This window comes from Leopardus geoffroyi, chromosome C1 (genome assembly GCF_018350155.1).
Source record: "Leopardus geoffroyi isolate Oge1 chromosome C1, O.geoffroyi_Oge1_pat1.0, whole genome shotgun sequence".
In the NCBI taxonomy this organism is placed as follows: Eukaryota; Metazoa; Chordata; class Mammalia; order Carnivora; family Felidae; genus Leopardus; species Leopardus geoffroyi.
The window spans coordinates 199,974,466-199,988,745 of NC_059328.1; the positions used below are offsets into that span (position 1 = coordinate 199,974,466).

The following is a 14,280-nucleotide window of genomic DNA, read 5'->3' on the forward strand; positions in this document are numbered from 1 at the left end:
CTGCCCCGCTCCACATCTCTGAGCTACTAGCTTCCATAAAATGAAATTATACTGACTCTTTGGCAACCTGGATAGATCTTTCAAGTTTCAATATTTATTCCTTTCTTTCTCCTACTTCACTGAAATGAAATTCCATCTTACCTGGATATTTTCTGAACAGGAGCAAACACCAAAATTAGTGATCGGCTCCCCACTGGTGTTCCATTTTCCTAGACTGCCTCTCGTTAAGCACCTTCTGCAAGTAAAAATGATATTAAAGCGAGGTATGTGTGTGTTCTCATATTTATGTATGAGTATATAAGCGAGTATTGGGTATTAAATTCAGATGTATAGTCTTAGGTACAGTTTACCGGTTTTTCATAACTCAAATATACATTACACTACCATTTTCAAGTGATTTGACATTTTGTGAGGGATTAGAGACAGCACTTATTGATTGAACAGTGTTGAAACCAAAGCTCATTGAATTGTCTTAATGAGGCAGGATGGGGCTTTTTGACCCCTTTCTTCTCTGCTCGTTCATTCTGTTCTCCAACCTTAGCAAAAGAATATACCAATGTCAGGTTTACATGCGTTGTGTATTATCTTGGAATTTTGAATAAGCAATACTACCTAGTGCAAAAACAGAGTCAGAAGACTTGCATCCCAGCTTTAGCTGCACAACTTACTGTCTAGATATTTTTAGACAAGTATCTCAGTCCATATGAGTCTCAGTTTCTTCATCTTAAAAATGGATTAATAATTCACAGGGTTGTTTGTTAAACAAAAATATGCACAGGAAGAAACTTTTTAGGTTAGAAAGCACCTACTGTTCACTGTTACAGCATAGCATAGCTACGGAATGAACTAAAATCTGTTAAATACAGATTTCTCTCAGGCTGCTGCCCTTCTCCAGCATACAACACACACCCACTTGTATACACACACACACACGCGCGTGTGTGTGTGCATACACATGCATGCACATGTACGCACACAACTTGAGTGTCAAAAACAAAAAAGCAAAAAAAAAAAAAAACAAGAACCACTTACGGATCACTGATGTTCAAACACATATTGTCGATGCCAGGGAAACTCCACATTGCTGAGACCAGTGCTTTTGTGCTTGGGTGAGAATTCCTATGATATAAAGGATAGAAACAAATCCTTGATACTCCACTAGTCTTCCATATTAAAGTCATGCTTATGAATAATTTGGAAAATAAAATATGCTGTCCAAAGGACAGTTTTCTTAAAAATCCAAGAAAGACTCAGTAGCAAGGGAAAAAAAAAAAAGTATCATGGGAAAAAAAATAAGCACATGGCTCTATCTGGCTGCCTTGTTATTCTCCTAATCATCATATGCATTTAGTGATCACCTATTGTATATATGTAATATTATATTATACAGGGTTCTTACATTACTATCCAATATTTGTGAGGCTGAAAAAAAATTACTATCCAATATTTGTGAGGCTGAAAAAAAAAAGTTATTTTCTCTACATAACAACAGATTGGGAAGCCACACCTAACCAGGCTTTCTTGATGAAAGTCTAGGCATTAAAAATAAAGACATACTATAACTTTATTTTTAGACAAACACAAAAGCTCTTAAAGTTATCTGTTGGCAATAGAAGTGTCATGTTGCTATAAATCAAGTTGTCCATTCCTTTGGCAGAATCAGGTACAGTGCCTCATAATTCTTTATTCTTCAGCATTTCATGCATTCACTGAGGTACACTGAGGCCTCCGCAGGCACTGGGGAAACATTTTGGAAGAAAGAAACTTACGCATAGAAGGCTGTCTGTTCAGAGGTACCGTAGAGAGATGGGGAGATCTGGATCTCTGGATAACTGTTGCTGGAATTTCTCAGTGTGCCAAGGCCCATGGCAGTGGTTACAAAGACGATGGGGAGAATAACCTGAGCAATGAGACCTTTCCAGTTTCTGCGGGTATGGTGGAACCTCTTAATGAGTATCGCCATGATCTTCTTCAGTAACAGATCAAAACCCTTCAACCTTTCACCTCTTGTCAGGATTTTGTCTGATTAGAGAGAGAGAGAGAGATTTGATATGGTTCTGGGTAATCCCGATAAATCAAGTAATAGAGTAACTTCAAAAATCATGGATGGATGGTATAATGTGATGTGATATGAAAAGCTTATATTTCGAAGGTTCTGATTTGAGGTTCAGCTCTTTGTTTTTCAACCTTGGGCCTGAGCCTCTCCATGTCATAGAGCCATACGTAAAAAAGCTTTGTGGATTACAAATCACTATACACTAAAAGATTAGTTACACCCATAGTAGTTTTACATGTCAAAGTGAGATATTTACAATTTTATAAATGAATAGTGTCCTTAATCTCCAAAGTCACAATGTTTTCTCGGTATGTACTGCTAATTATACTAAGACTCAAAAGGTAGCTTCTATCAAGAGACTGAATTCCAACAAGATAAACAGAAACCCAGAAACTGACACCTAAAAGTCATAAGACACAAACTAATACAATGTATAACTTCAGTTTTAAAAAAAGATAAGCAGAAGCCAAAACAGCTGCCTAGTCTAAAAACTCACTCCTACAGTGGGTAATTTAGCGATTGTAAGTTTATTGGCTTGCATTCCAATGTGAGGTCCAATGAATTCACCTTAAACTTGGGAAAAGGGAAACATTCTCTTCAAAAGTATGATTCTAGTTCATATATTCATTACCTTCTCTTTAGAAATCTGGACTGATTATATCTGCCATTTCAAAACTCCATTTTTACCACTAGTGTCACAAAAAAGAACTCATTGGAAAAAGATGTTTACAACCCCCACCTCCCACCCCTGAAATGTTCTTCAGGTGTGGAGAAAAATTCCATGGTTTCTGATAATGAATTAAGAGCAGCTGTAGAGGCCATAAACTGTTGTCCCCTCAACTGTGCTCTTACAACTGATAATTCCACAGCCCCCTCTAAAAATGTAACATTCTCTCCAAGGGCCTGACGCCAAGCACTCCTCTACATGTGATAAGATGACCGTCAACTCTGTGGATATTTTTAATTCTCCATCACAAATTATGCAGCACAAAAAATCATGATCTTCATTTAGCTGATAAGGAAAAATACAAAGCTGCTTAATTTAAAATGAATTCCAATTAAACAGAGTGAACAAGTTTAAATGCAAACTCATATCTCTGCAAAGGGGAATTGTAGAAGGAGCTGAATATTTTAAGTTAATTAGTATGCTTTTCTGTTTCTTGAGAAATTACATGTGGATGAGTTACAGGTGTATCAAATGGAGCAAATGTGCTTTCTAAAAGATAATGTCAATGAGGGAAACATTTTGACTGAAGAGTAGTTTCAAATTATGAGACAAATGCAGAGGCAAATACATAACATTTACTTCCTGAAGCAGATGACCACTTTCTAATCAAAGTCCTCAATGCCATGGGCTTGACAATTATATTCCCCAAAAGATGATAAATGAGGAATATGGCAGAGGACAAATGAGACTCCCAAGTTCCAGAACTATGCAAACATCAGAGAAGATCTTCTCTAAATTTTAGAGTCAGGCAAATGTTTAATTAAAAGTTCTGTTCCTAGAGATTTTTTTCCAAGTTAAGCAAACTGTTGAAATGACTATTCCATAATTTATATATCATTTTACTATCTGCTTCCTTAAGTAAATAGTGTTTCCAAAGGCATAAATTAACTGTCAGAAAAAGAATAAGAGAGGAGAAAAGTTATTTTCAAAGGAGCCCAATTCCTCAAAGTCCTATCAAGAAACACGATTTCTGAAATGTATCTTGTGTGAAGAATTGAGGGGGACAACCTATCACTATAGGTTCTCAGGTACTGAGTCCAACTTCATCAAATCTGAAACCCTCCCCTCAAAAGCATTTTCTCAGAGCCTGAATTGTTCACAGAAGGGGAAGATTAGACATATTTTCCAATAAGGTCCCATAAAGAATGATGCCTCTTTTTTTAGCATTTTTTTTTTTTTTTGATGACTCTTCTGCTGAATATGTCTGTTAGTGAGTCAGCTACCTTGCAAGGTAACTTTGTCCATTGTTGGACAGCACCAATTACAGGAAGGATTTTAATTTGTTAAACACAAATCTGAAACTGTAGTATAAATTACATGTTAAAAACGTCTGCCAGGGAGGCGACTGGGTGGCCCCATCAGTATCCAACTTTTGATTTCAGCTCAGGTCATGCTCTCACTGTTCGTGATATCGAGTCCCACATTGCACTCTGCACTGACAATATGGAGCCTGCTTGGGATTCTCTCTCTTCCCCTTTCTCTGCCCATCTCCTTCTCGCACTCTCTCTCTCAAAATAAATTAATTAATTTAAAAAAAATACTCATTAAAAAAAATGACTTCTTGTGGGTGTAAGGAATACATACCACCACGCTAATGAGGAAGTTCTTTCACGTTCTTCAAAACATTTTTGAAATAGAGAACTTGATTTTGTTTAATAAATACTTGGGAGATTAAAAAAATAAAGCTTACTTTTTTATTCTGAATTTATTTTTTTAATGTTTATTTTATTTTTTTGAGACAGAAAGAGAGACGTAAGCGCAAGCAGGGGAGGGGCAGAGAGAGAGGGACACACAGAATCTGAAGCAGGCTTCAGGCTCTGAGCTGTCAGCACAGAGCCTGATGCGGGGCTCAAACCCACAAGCCGTGAGATCATGACCTGAGCCGAAGTCGGACGCTCAACCGACCGAGCCACCCAGGTGTCCTTCTTTATTCTGAATTTAGAAAGAAAATCTGAAGCTGAATTTTGTCCTATGATTTTTCTCATTTATGTCATTTATTGGAATTAAGCAAAATATACACATTAGATTTATACCATCTCTGTCTGTGAAACTGCTGCTGCTCACAGATAAATCGTCGGGAGTTGAGATGCCGTTGGTACTGGAATTTCCAATTTTCTTTTGTGTTAAGTGCTCAAGACTCATATCTCTATCTTTTTGTGTCTCTTTAGTCAAATTCAGAAAGACCTAGAAAGAGAAGCCAGAAAACTTCATTAACATAAAACATGCATGCCCTTTCTAGTCTCTAAGCTCAATTTTGATTTTAAATTTTTATCACATTGAGACAAGTGTGATCGTAAGCAAATATTTTTATAGTGACTTTAAATGAACATTTTTTTTACCATATGTTATTATAATATTATTGACTATATTCCCTATGCTGTAGTTTTCATCTCCATGACTTATTTATTTTATATCTGGAAGTTTATATCTCTTAACCACCCCTTCCTGATTTCATTCATCCCCGTCATTCCTCTAAGTAAACATTTCGGTATGTAAAAGATACATGTTCTCTAATTGGGTAGAAAACAGGTCTGTTTTCAAAAGTCAGTCTTACATAAAAATGGTATTGAGATAGTTTTAAGATTTTCTGATTTTGTAAAATGTTTATTTTAAAATATTTTCTCTTTTTAAAGAACTGTGTATATTTAAGGGAACAGCAAGTTATATCGGCCTTAAGAAAAAAAAGGAATGTACCTCTTCCACGGTGGTGTCTGAAATGCCGTAGCACCCGATGTTGAGGTCACCCATGCCATTGTCCAGCGCCCTCAGGAGTGACAGATAGGCCCCTGAGACTTTGGTGCTAAATGGAGGAAGCACATACACAAGCTCTCCGCCGATGTCCTCCTTGAGGTAGGCTTCAGGGAGGTGTGATCGGATCATTGCTGTCACAGCCATTGTGTCGCATGTTGTATTTGCACCTAGATTTGGAGTCTAGATACAAAAACAGAAGTTGAACACTCCTTCGTCTTTACACTGTACTGATGCCCAAGGGCCCTAATCAGAGGGTGGTGAGATTCTTTCAAGACATTCAGACCTGAGTCAGATGACACATCCGTCCTCTGGTGTTTCCTGTCCCACAGGGGTCCCTAGCGTGGTCTATAAGTCACTATTTTATTGGCTCCATTCTCCCGCCTCCCTCTGTCCCTTCTTTAGCCTCCCTGCCCACTACCTCGCTCTTACCTGCTCTGCTCCAGCCACAGCAGCCTCTCTGAGTTGTCAGAGTGTTTCGAACTCAGGCACACCCTCCTCAGGGCCTTCCCAATAGTTGTTCTTTTGCCTGAGATAGTGACATGGCTCCTTCTCTCCCAAGTCCCAACTCTTGGCTCAACTGTCATCTTCTCAGATCCCCTTCTCTTCCTACCCTACTTAAAATGGCACTGCTCAGCATTCCCATCCCCCCTCCTGTACTTTATTTCTACCCTAGCATTCACCACCTGCTAAGAGACTTAATAACACACTTAACAACACTATCATCGAATCCCCCATACTCTATCAGAATATAAACTCCACGAGGGTAGAGATGTTAATATCATCAGTTCTGTAATCTCAGGTATTATACACCTAATATTACATACCTAATACATACATTTCTTAATGAATTAATGAATATAACAATACATTGCTTTTCATTTGGAAGTCACATTAGGATGATCAGATGTAAAATAAATGGTGGTAGTCAAAGCCTACCTAACAGCATACACATCTTGCACAGAATTGATAATCATATGATATTTTAGGTGGTCCAGGGATCCTTAGTCGCCACTGCTGTCCTTCAAAGATGTAAAAGCACCTTTGGCCTGAGTTAGTCTTTACACTGCCACTTGAGGGGTACTGATCAGAAAGTGAATACACAACTACATATTCTCTTTATTTGCTTTAATGCAAAAAATCTAATTTTTAGCCTTACAGGCTAAAATGCTAGGGAAACTAAAAGGCTCATCCTCCATATGAGCAAACTTAGGGTGTAGATCCTTTTCGACCAAGTATCCCGGTTCACTGTGTGATCCCGGACCAGTGGCATCCACATCACGTGGACCCTTGTTATAAAGGTAGTCAGTTCTAGAACCCCATCCTAGACCTACTGAATCAGAGACTCTTGGGGTGAGGCCAGAAATGTGGGTCTAATCAAGGTCTTCGGGTGTTCCGATGCTTCCATGGGTTTGAGAAGTGTGAAACTAACATATTAATGATGAACTTTAGCAGTTAATAAAATTGGAGAGATACTGCCTCCATTTCACAAAAAATAGTAATTCATGCGCCTGTCATGAGGTACACTTTCTCTCTTACAAACCTTTTTCTTAGTGAGCGTGAGGTGATACCCGTCCCCAAACGCTTCCTTGAGGTAAAATGGTGACCCACAGCAGCGCAGCCCGCCCTGCTCCAGGAAGGCTATGCGGTCACTCAGCACTTCAGCTTCGTCCAAGTGGTGCGTGGACAGAATGATTGTTCTGGCTTGAAAATACAGAGAAGAACAACCGAGAATGAAAAATGAAGACACAGCTCCTGAGATATACAGAGTTAGCACGAGTAAATCCTGTGATTTATGAGGAGATGAAGCACGTTTTATGAGCTAACTGAAAAACTGACCAGAAGGAGCTTTCAAAATAAACAAGGAGAAATTTGGAAGGGGTGTTGCTAAATATACAGGGCTCTTTTCTCATAAGTCGGCAGCGAAAAGGCATTGCCTTTGCTGTATGGCTGAATGTCCATCAGTCAGAGGCACGCGTTAGCAACTCCTTCCTTAGTTTGCTCCTTTGTCTTCATTTCCATTCTTTCTCTCTTTGCCTGTCTCTCTCCCCCACTTTTTTCACTATGAAGAAGCAATAATTTTCAAGACTTTTTGAATATTCCTCTCTGATTAATCCACTCCACTCTGATTGCTTCTTTGCTTCACATCCTGTTAGCACTTGTTTAGTCTGTTTTCAGTTTATTTTCGTTTGTGTATGTTTGATATCTCTAATTAGATTCTAAGCTCCTATAGGCAGAATTTGGGACTTCTATCTTTTTGCATGCGCTCAAAAAGGCCAGTGAACTCAACTCACAGGGGGCACTACAGGGATATTAACTAATAAACCCAGAAATTTAATGGCGGGAAGAGAAGACTTTGGGAAGGGGAAGACTCCATCTGAGACTTTTAACAGGGCTTCTAAACAGAAAAGGTGTAGGCTTGGTTGCAAGCATTCCAGAGGACAAAGTTATGACCACTGGGTGGACAAGTTATAAGAAGGTCCTCATACCAGTTTTGTTCTTGGATATAACATCCCATATACTTCGGCGAGAACATGGGTCAACTCCAGTGGATGGCTCATCCAAAATGACCACCCGTGATCCACCAATAAGAGCTATAGATATGGATAGCTTCCTCTTCATTCCTCCTGACAAAGTGCCAACTCTCTTATGACGATGGCTGTATAGTCCAGTATCTTTTAACGTCCTTCAAAAATAATGTATGGTGGTTATTTTTGACAGAGAAAATATTGAAAAAATGCAATAAGTACTTTAAGTAACAGGTATTTACTAAGCAACTATTATGTGCTCAGCAAGGTACAATACACTATTAAGAATTCATGATACGGTTTTTTACTGTTTATCGTCTAGCTGGAGGTTCAAAATTGATACCCAGAAAACAACACAAGGGAATACATGGCTCATTTTTTTATTCGTTCATTGAAAAATACTTAGGGAAGGCCTGCCTGTTTTGTGCCAGACTGTTTAAGCTACTGGAGGAAAGTAGTGAGAAGACAATATTCCTACCCATAAGGAGATCAGATTCTATCTAGTATGTGTATGTATTGGGAAGGATGCAGATAAAATTCGGTCAATAAACATATTCCCAAGTATGTTTATTAATTCACCAGGTGGTAACAAGTACAATAAAAAATACATAAAGCAGGGTACATGAGATAAGGAGTGCCTGGGGCATGCTATTTTAAGCATATATATATACAGTCATCCCCTCAGAGAAGGTGATATTTGATCAGAGACTAGGAAAATGGAGGAGTGGGTCAAACAGCTGTCTGGGGAAGGCTGCTTTAAGTAGAGGAAACAATAAGTGAGAAGCCCTGTGGCGGGAGTATAAGCCAGTGTGTGACTTAGGCAGTGTCTAGAGTACAGTAAATGGAGGAAAACTAGAAGGAAATGACATCAGAAGTGAGATGGGGGCAAGTCTTGTAGGGTCTCTTGGCCTCTACTGAGTTCAACACTGAATGTGGTGGGATGCCATAAAGGGCTTTGAACCCTGGAGTTACATGGTCTGATTTGTCTTTTTTTTTTTTTTAGTTTATTTACTTATTTTTAGAGAGAGAGAGGGAGAGAGAGGGACAAAAGCATGAGAAGCATGAGTGGGGAGGGGCAGAAAGAGAGAATAAAGAGAATCCCAAGCAGCCTCCACACTGTCAGTGCAGCTCCCGATGCAGGGCTTGAACTCACAAACCACAATGTCATGATCTGAGCTGAAGTCGGTCACTCAACTGATTGAGCCACCCCAGCATCCCCTGATTTGTCTTTTAAAAAGGTCACCCAGGCTGCTCTTTGAAGGATAAACTGTATAAGGGAGAGGAGTAGGTAGGTGTCCAGTTAGTAGGCTTGGCCTGATGTTGTAGCCATTAGAAACAGAGGATTTGGGGCAATATGGTAGCCCGAGATGAAGAAAGTTAAACAGTTTCAGTACAATAATTGGCTCGTGGTGATGACGACATAAAATATATACGATACCGGAAAAGTAGAAAAACTAAAACCAATTCTTTTGTGACCAAATGTTTCCTACAGGCATTATCATTATCATAGCTTGATGTCTTTTTGAGAGGCGTTACCAGTGCATGTCCTGATTGTCACTATACTGACCTTTTCACTTCCTCATGCAGCTGCTTTTTAGTCCAGTGAGGAACTTTGATGGAGCCATACAGGAGTAAGTGTTCCTTGGTAGTGAGGTAACTAAACAAGACGTCGTGCTGCATGCAGACCCCCATGCTCTTCCGTACCGTGTGTAGGTCTGTTTTGGTATCTTTTCCATAAACAAAGATGGTGCCTGCTGAAGCCCCAAAAAGCCCAGTCAACATGGAGCTGAAAATGAAGAAATGATAAATTAGGTATCAACCAAGCATTTAAGTTAGATTTTAGAACTAAATATATCTCATTCATTAGCAAACAGTATTACAGTGTATCTCCTCAGGTAAGACCAAGCTATAAAATAAAATGGTATTACATGGGAACAAACATTGAGTGACTTTTAAGCTTCTAATTATTTAGAGTGTTACATAAACACTACACAGTGACAATGATGGGGAGGGGTGGCGGCCGTAGTAATGACAGAAATGGTCACATACTTTAATTGCCAAGTATGCTCTCTCCTTGAGCAAACTCATGCACCTCCCTGGCATCAGATGGTATCTATGAGTCATGGAGTCTCAAATTTGTATCTTTAGCCCAGACCTCACCACTCAGATCCAGATTTGCACTGTATATCCAGAAGACAGTATCACTTGTCCATAAGACATCTTACAGGACCCTCAAACTCAACATGTTTAAAATTTAACTCAGGATCTTTGCCCTCAACTCTGTGCCCCCACTGATGTTCCTCTTTCACCATACGATGAATCCAAATACTGGTTGCACAAGCCTAGAATCCAGAAGCTGTGTTTGCATCCTCCTCCTATCTCTGTTTTCAACCTCTGCCCATATGTCCCATTTTCCCAGCCACACCACAGTGCAAGCCACACCACCACTTGCTCCTGACCACACCACTCTCCTTCCCATGTGAACATTGGTCACTTTCAGTCCTTTTCTCTACACTGTGATTATTCTCTATCTTACTAGACAATTGCTTATCATTTTTTTTTTAATTTTTTTTTTTTAACGTTTATTTATTTTTGAGGCAGAGAGAGACAGAGCATGAATAGGGGAGGGGCAGAGAGAGAGGGAGACACAGAATCCGAAGCAGGCTCCAGGCTCTGAGCTGTCAGCACAGAGCCCGACGCGGGGCTCGAACTCACAGACTGTGAGATCGTGACCTGAGCCGAAGTCGGACGCTTAACCGACTGAGCCACCCAAGCGCCCCGCTTATCATTTTTCAGATGGTTAATAAACTGAGAAATTACTTAATATCCATCTTCTCCAGTAACATGTAAGCTCCATGAGGTCATGCAAAGGATCCATTTTTCCACCACTGTCTCTAGTACCTAACTAGTACCTTGTACCTTGTATATAATGAACCCTAAATGACTATTGTGGATTTAATAGGGAATCAATAATATATGCAATTCTTCCCATACAAACACCTTGAAATATAAACAACTCATTCTTCATATTCAGAAGAATAAAAATAGGACTTTCTCAGCTAAAATTACAGCTTCTTCAAAAAACCTTCTTCTCTTTTCTTCACTGGTCTCTTATTGCCTGTTAGAAACCTGCTTTTAAGCACTAAATCACTATGTTTTCACTAGAAAGCCAACTTTGAATTTAAGCAGGCCATATAAATAAGAGTAGCTGCATGTTCCCTCATTTCATGACCTTACTTTGTCCCCTTTTATTTGTAAAAGAAAAATTAATTTGAATATATTTTGGCAGTCACTGAGCTTACTTATGATAATACTAAATAGGATATCCAGCAACTGACACTTTTTTTCAAATAAGAGCTAAAGAGAAACAGCAGCTTAGCATTGACTTCCAGCCAAGAATGTGGAGCACTGGAGGTGAGTCACAAACAAAAAAATTCAAAAGGATGTCACTTTAAAAACATTGGAGTCTCTTCTCCTTTTGGACACGTCAGTTAAATCATGAGTGAGAACGAACGGCTCATGTACCACTCCTAGCCCTTTTGATCTATCTCTGATAGCTGGTGATTTCTTTCTTCATGAATCAAGGCAAGGAGCAGCTGGGGCTGAGTGTGTTTATAGCAAAGTGTGTAAACTCAAAATTATACATGGGCCAGAATAGAAATGCAAATAAATGAAGCAGACTGGGCATATGGGACAGTGCAGATTTGTGAGGAACAGGAATAAATCAGAAAGCAGATGTCCCCTTTAAGAGAACAGTCACCGGTAAGACCCAACCAATTGTCCCCACCTTAGACCGTGGACCCAGTATTGCTAGAACATCCTATTACCCAAGGAATGTGAAGAATATTTCTTTTTATTAGAAAACCTCTCCATTTGTAAATAGTGGCACTGAATTAAAACTTTTAAGAAGTACTGGTTCAGCCTGATCTGGCCCTTTGAGGTCTCAGATTGGGTCCTCTGACTTATACTCCATTTTATAGTAAACAAAATGAGCTACCTTAATCTATCTCGGAGATGTAGTAACTTTATTCTTTATGAAAGAAATGAGGAAATATTAAGTAATAGGCTTCCAGGACAATAAGTGTTAAAAGGTAACATACATCGTAGTAGTTTTCCCGGCTCCATTGGGCCCCAGCAATGAAGTAATATGTCCTTCATAGAAGTTCAGATTGAGGTTATCAACAGCAATTTTTGAGCCATAGATCTTTGTGACCCCATGAAGGGCAACCCCAACTGTGAGATCCTTAGGTTCAGGCTCAATGTTGGAGGGGAACATGTACTCAGGACCTGAAGGGAAATCAAGAGAAGAATTATAAAGCTCACAAAGAAGGAAAATGCAGCTAGAGAGAGACTTTTCCTTAATTAAAAACTGAAGACTATAACAACACAGGCCTCTAAGTAAAAATAACTCTGGAAACAAAATATCTATTGTAGCCTTCAGCCTCCTTCTCATTTGGTTAAAGAATGAATGAGGTGGGGAACCACATTCTCCAAGGCTCGTATCACACCTCTCTGTCAGAACAGGTAGTCTTAGACTACGCTATCATAATAATGAATTCTCCTTGATTCAACAGATCTCAAATATTTAAAAGGCAGTCTAAGTTCTCTGATCAGACAGGATGATACCAACTAATGGAAAAAAAATGTCTGCAAGATGTGATTTTACAGTGACAAGGCCAGTTCAGATCTGTGGTTATAGAATCCAGTTTATTGATTACTATCCACATCTGCTTTAGGCACCACACATAGACCATGGATATGGGTCATCCTTACCTTATGAAGATGGCACTACTCACCCAATGTAAGTCATGAGCTTTAAACTGTTTGTTCAACGTAAGTGATGGGTTATGCTACATTATCTGTATTTGTAACTTGGTTACTCTTTTTGACTAGTGACAGATGGCTGGAGTTAGGGGTGTAGACTGTGGCCAAGGAACAAATTTTTTCTCTGTGTGAATCTAACTGGACCACAAAGGGATCTACAATCTTGGCCTAATTAGCGCCATATGCTAACCAACTGAGCTAATGAGCCCAGAAAAAGCCACAATTTAATCTCCATAAGAGTCTGAACACATATGTGTGGACATATTCATCCATGACTAAAAGGATGATAATTTTGCCATTTAGAAAAACATAATTAAAATCACTAGTCATGTAAATTTTTATATCACTTCTGTCATAATAATGCTTGTTGTTGACCTACTTGTCTTACTGGCAGATGGGTTGGTATTCTGCATCATGATATTAGTAAACATAAGGCCATTGCTTTTCTCATGCTTCATGTCTGTACATCCCAATCGCTCCTTCCAATAGGAAGGGAGGACTGGAAAATACCACGGAGCTGCCATGCCATAGGTACCTGTGATAAAAATGTATTAGGAAGAATAAATATTAGCTGATTGTTAACATTAGGCATCAGAAGCTAAACAACAGAACATTATATATGGTTCAGAAAGTATTTTCTTTCTTTCTTTTTTTTTGATCTATATCAAATTAAAGCATAGTCTGTTTCCAAAGTAAAGCAAAAAAAGATAGCTTCTCTTTTATCCTTTTTAAAAAATAACTTCATTGAGGTATAATTACATGCTATAAAATCTGCTCATTATAATAAGTGTAGAGGTAGATGATTTTAGTAAATACCTGAAGTTGTGCAACCATCACCACAACTCATGCATGCATTATTAGACTATTCCTACAGCTTCAACAAGTGTTCTTATGGCCATGTACAGATAACTCCTGGTCCCACCCTAAGTTCTAGACAATTACTGATTTGCTTTCTGTCTCTACACATTTGTCTTTTATAGGAATTTATGCAAATGGAAGAATACTCTTCTATTCTACAACACCAGGAAATACACAAATATCAGTAAGGCTGAATGGAAAAGCTCTCAAGCATGTTAAAAGTGATGATGACCTGAGAACTAAAATAGGGGCTCTAACTAGTGTTTTCTATTAGAATTTGGTTAATTCTCCTCAGAATTAGGAGAATTGGTTTTGCTTTATCATGTCTCATGTGCCCAATTGGAAAGACTGGATTCCATGCTTCTTAATACACTCCACCCTTTAAAGGAACATCAGAGAAGGAATTCACCAGTGTACTATCTCGCCCTGGAAAGTTCTGGTTAGTTTGGAGTTTTAAGTTTGTATGTTTTGTTTTTTTTTTTTTTTTTTGAGACTATATATGGCAGATCAAGTATTAAAAAATATATAGTAGCTGATTT

At 38.8% G+C, this 14,280-nt stretch overlaps 1 protein-coding gene across 3 annotated transcripts in view; it reads right to left on the reverse strand.

Annotated features, from left to right (window-relative positions):
• ABCA12 (ATP binding cassette subfamily A member 12) overlaps nucleotides 1-14,280 on the reverse strand; it is a 281,717-nt gene that overhangs the window by 34,405 nt on the left and 233,032 nt on the right. For 2 of the 3 annotated variants that reach the window (XM_045481142.1, XM_045481140.1), the window contains exons 27-36: nucleotides 13,263-13,418; nucleotides 12,160-12,346; nucleotides 9,627-9,845; nucleotides 8,021-8,217; nucleotides 7,075-7,235; nucleotides 5,478-5,714; nucleotides 4,817-4,967; nucleotides 1,770-2,022; nucleotides 1,033-1,119; nucleotides 142-235 (exon numbers count right to left, since the gene is read on the reverse strand). In XM_045481142.1, coding sequence (XP_045337098.1) covers nucleotides 142-235; nucleotides 1,033-1,119; nucleotides 1,770-2,022; nucleotides 4,817-4,967; nucleotides 5,478-5,714; nucleotides 7,075-7,235; nucleotides 8,021-8,217; nucleotides 9,627-9,845; nucleotides 12,160-12,346; nucleotides 13,263-13,418 — 1,742 coding nt within the window. The remainder of the gene's footprint in view (nucleotides 1-141; nucleotides 236-1,032; nucleotides 1,120-1,769; nucleotides 2,023-4,816; nucleotides 4,968-5,477; nucleotides 5,715-7,074; nucleotides 7,236-8,020; nucleotides 8,218-9,626; nucleotides 9,846-12,159; nucleotides 12,347-13,262; nucleotides 13,419-14,280) is intronic. The other variant, XM_045481141.1, reaches the window with a different exon arrangement.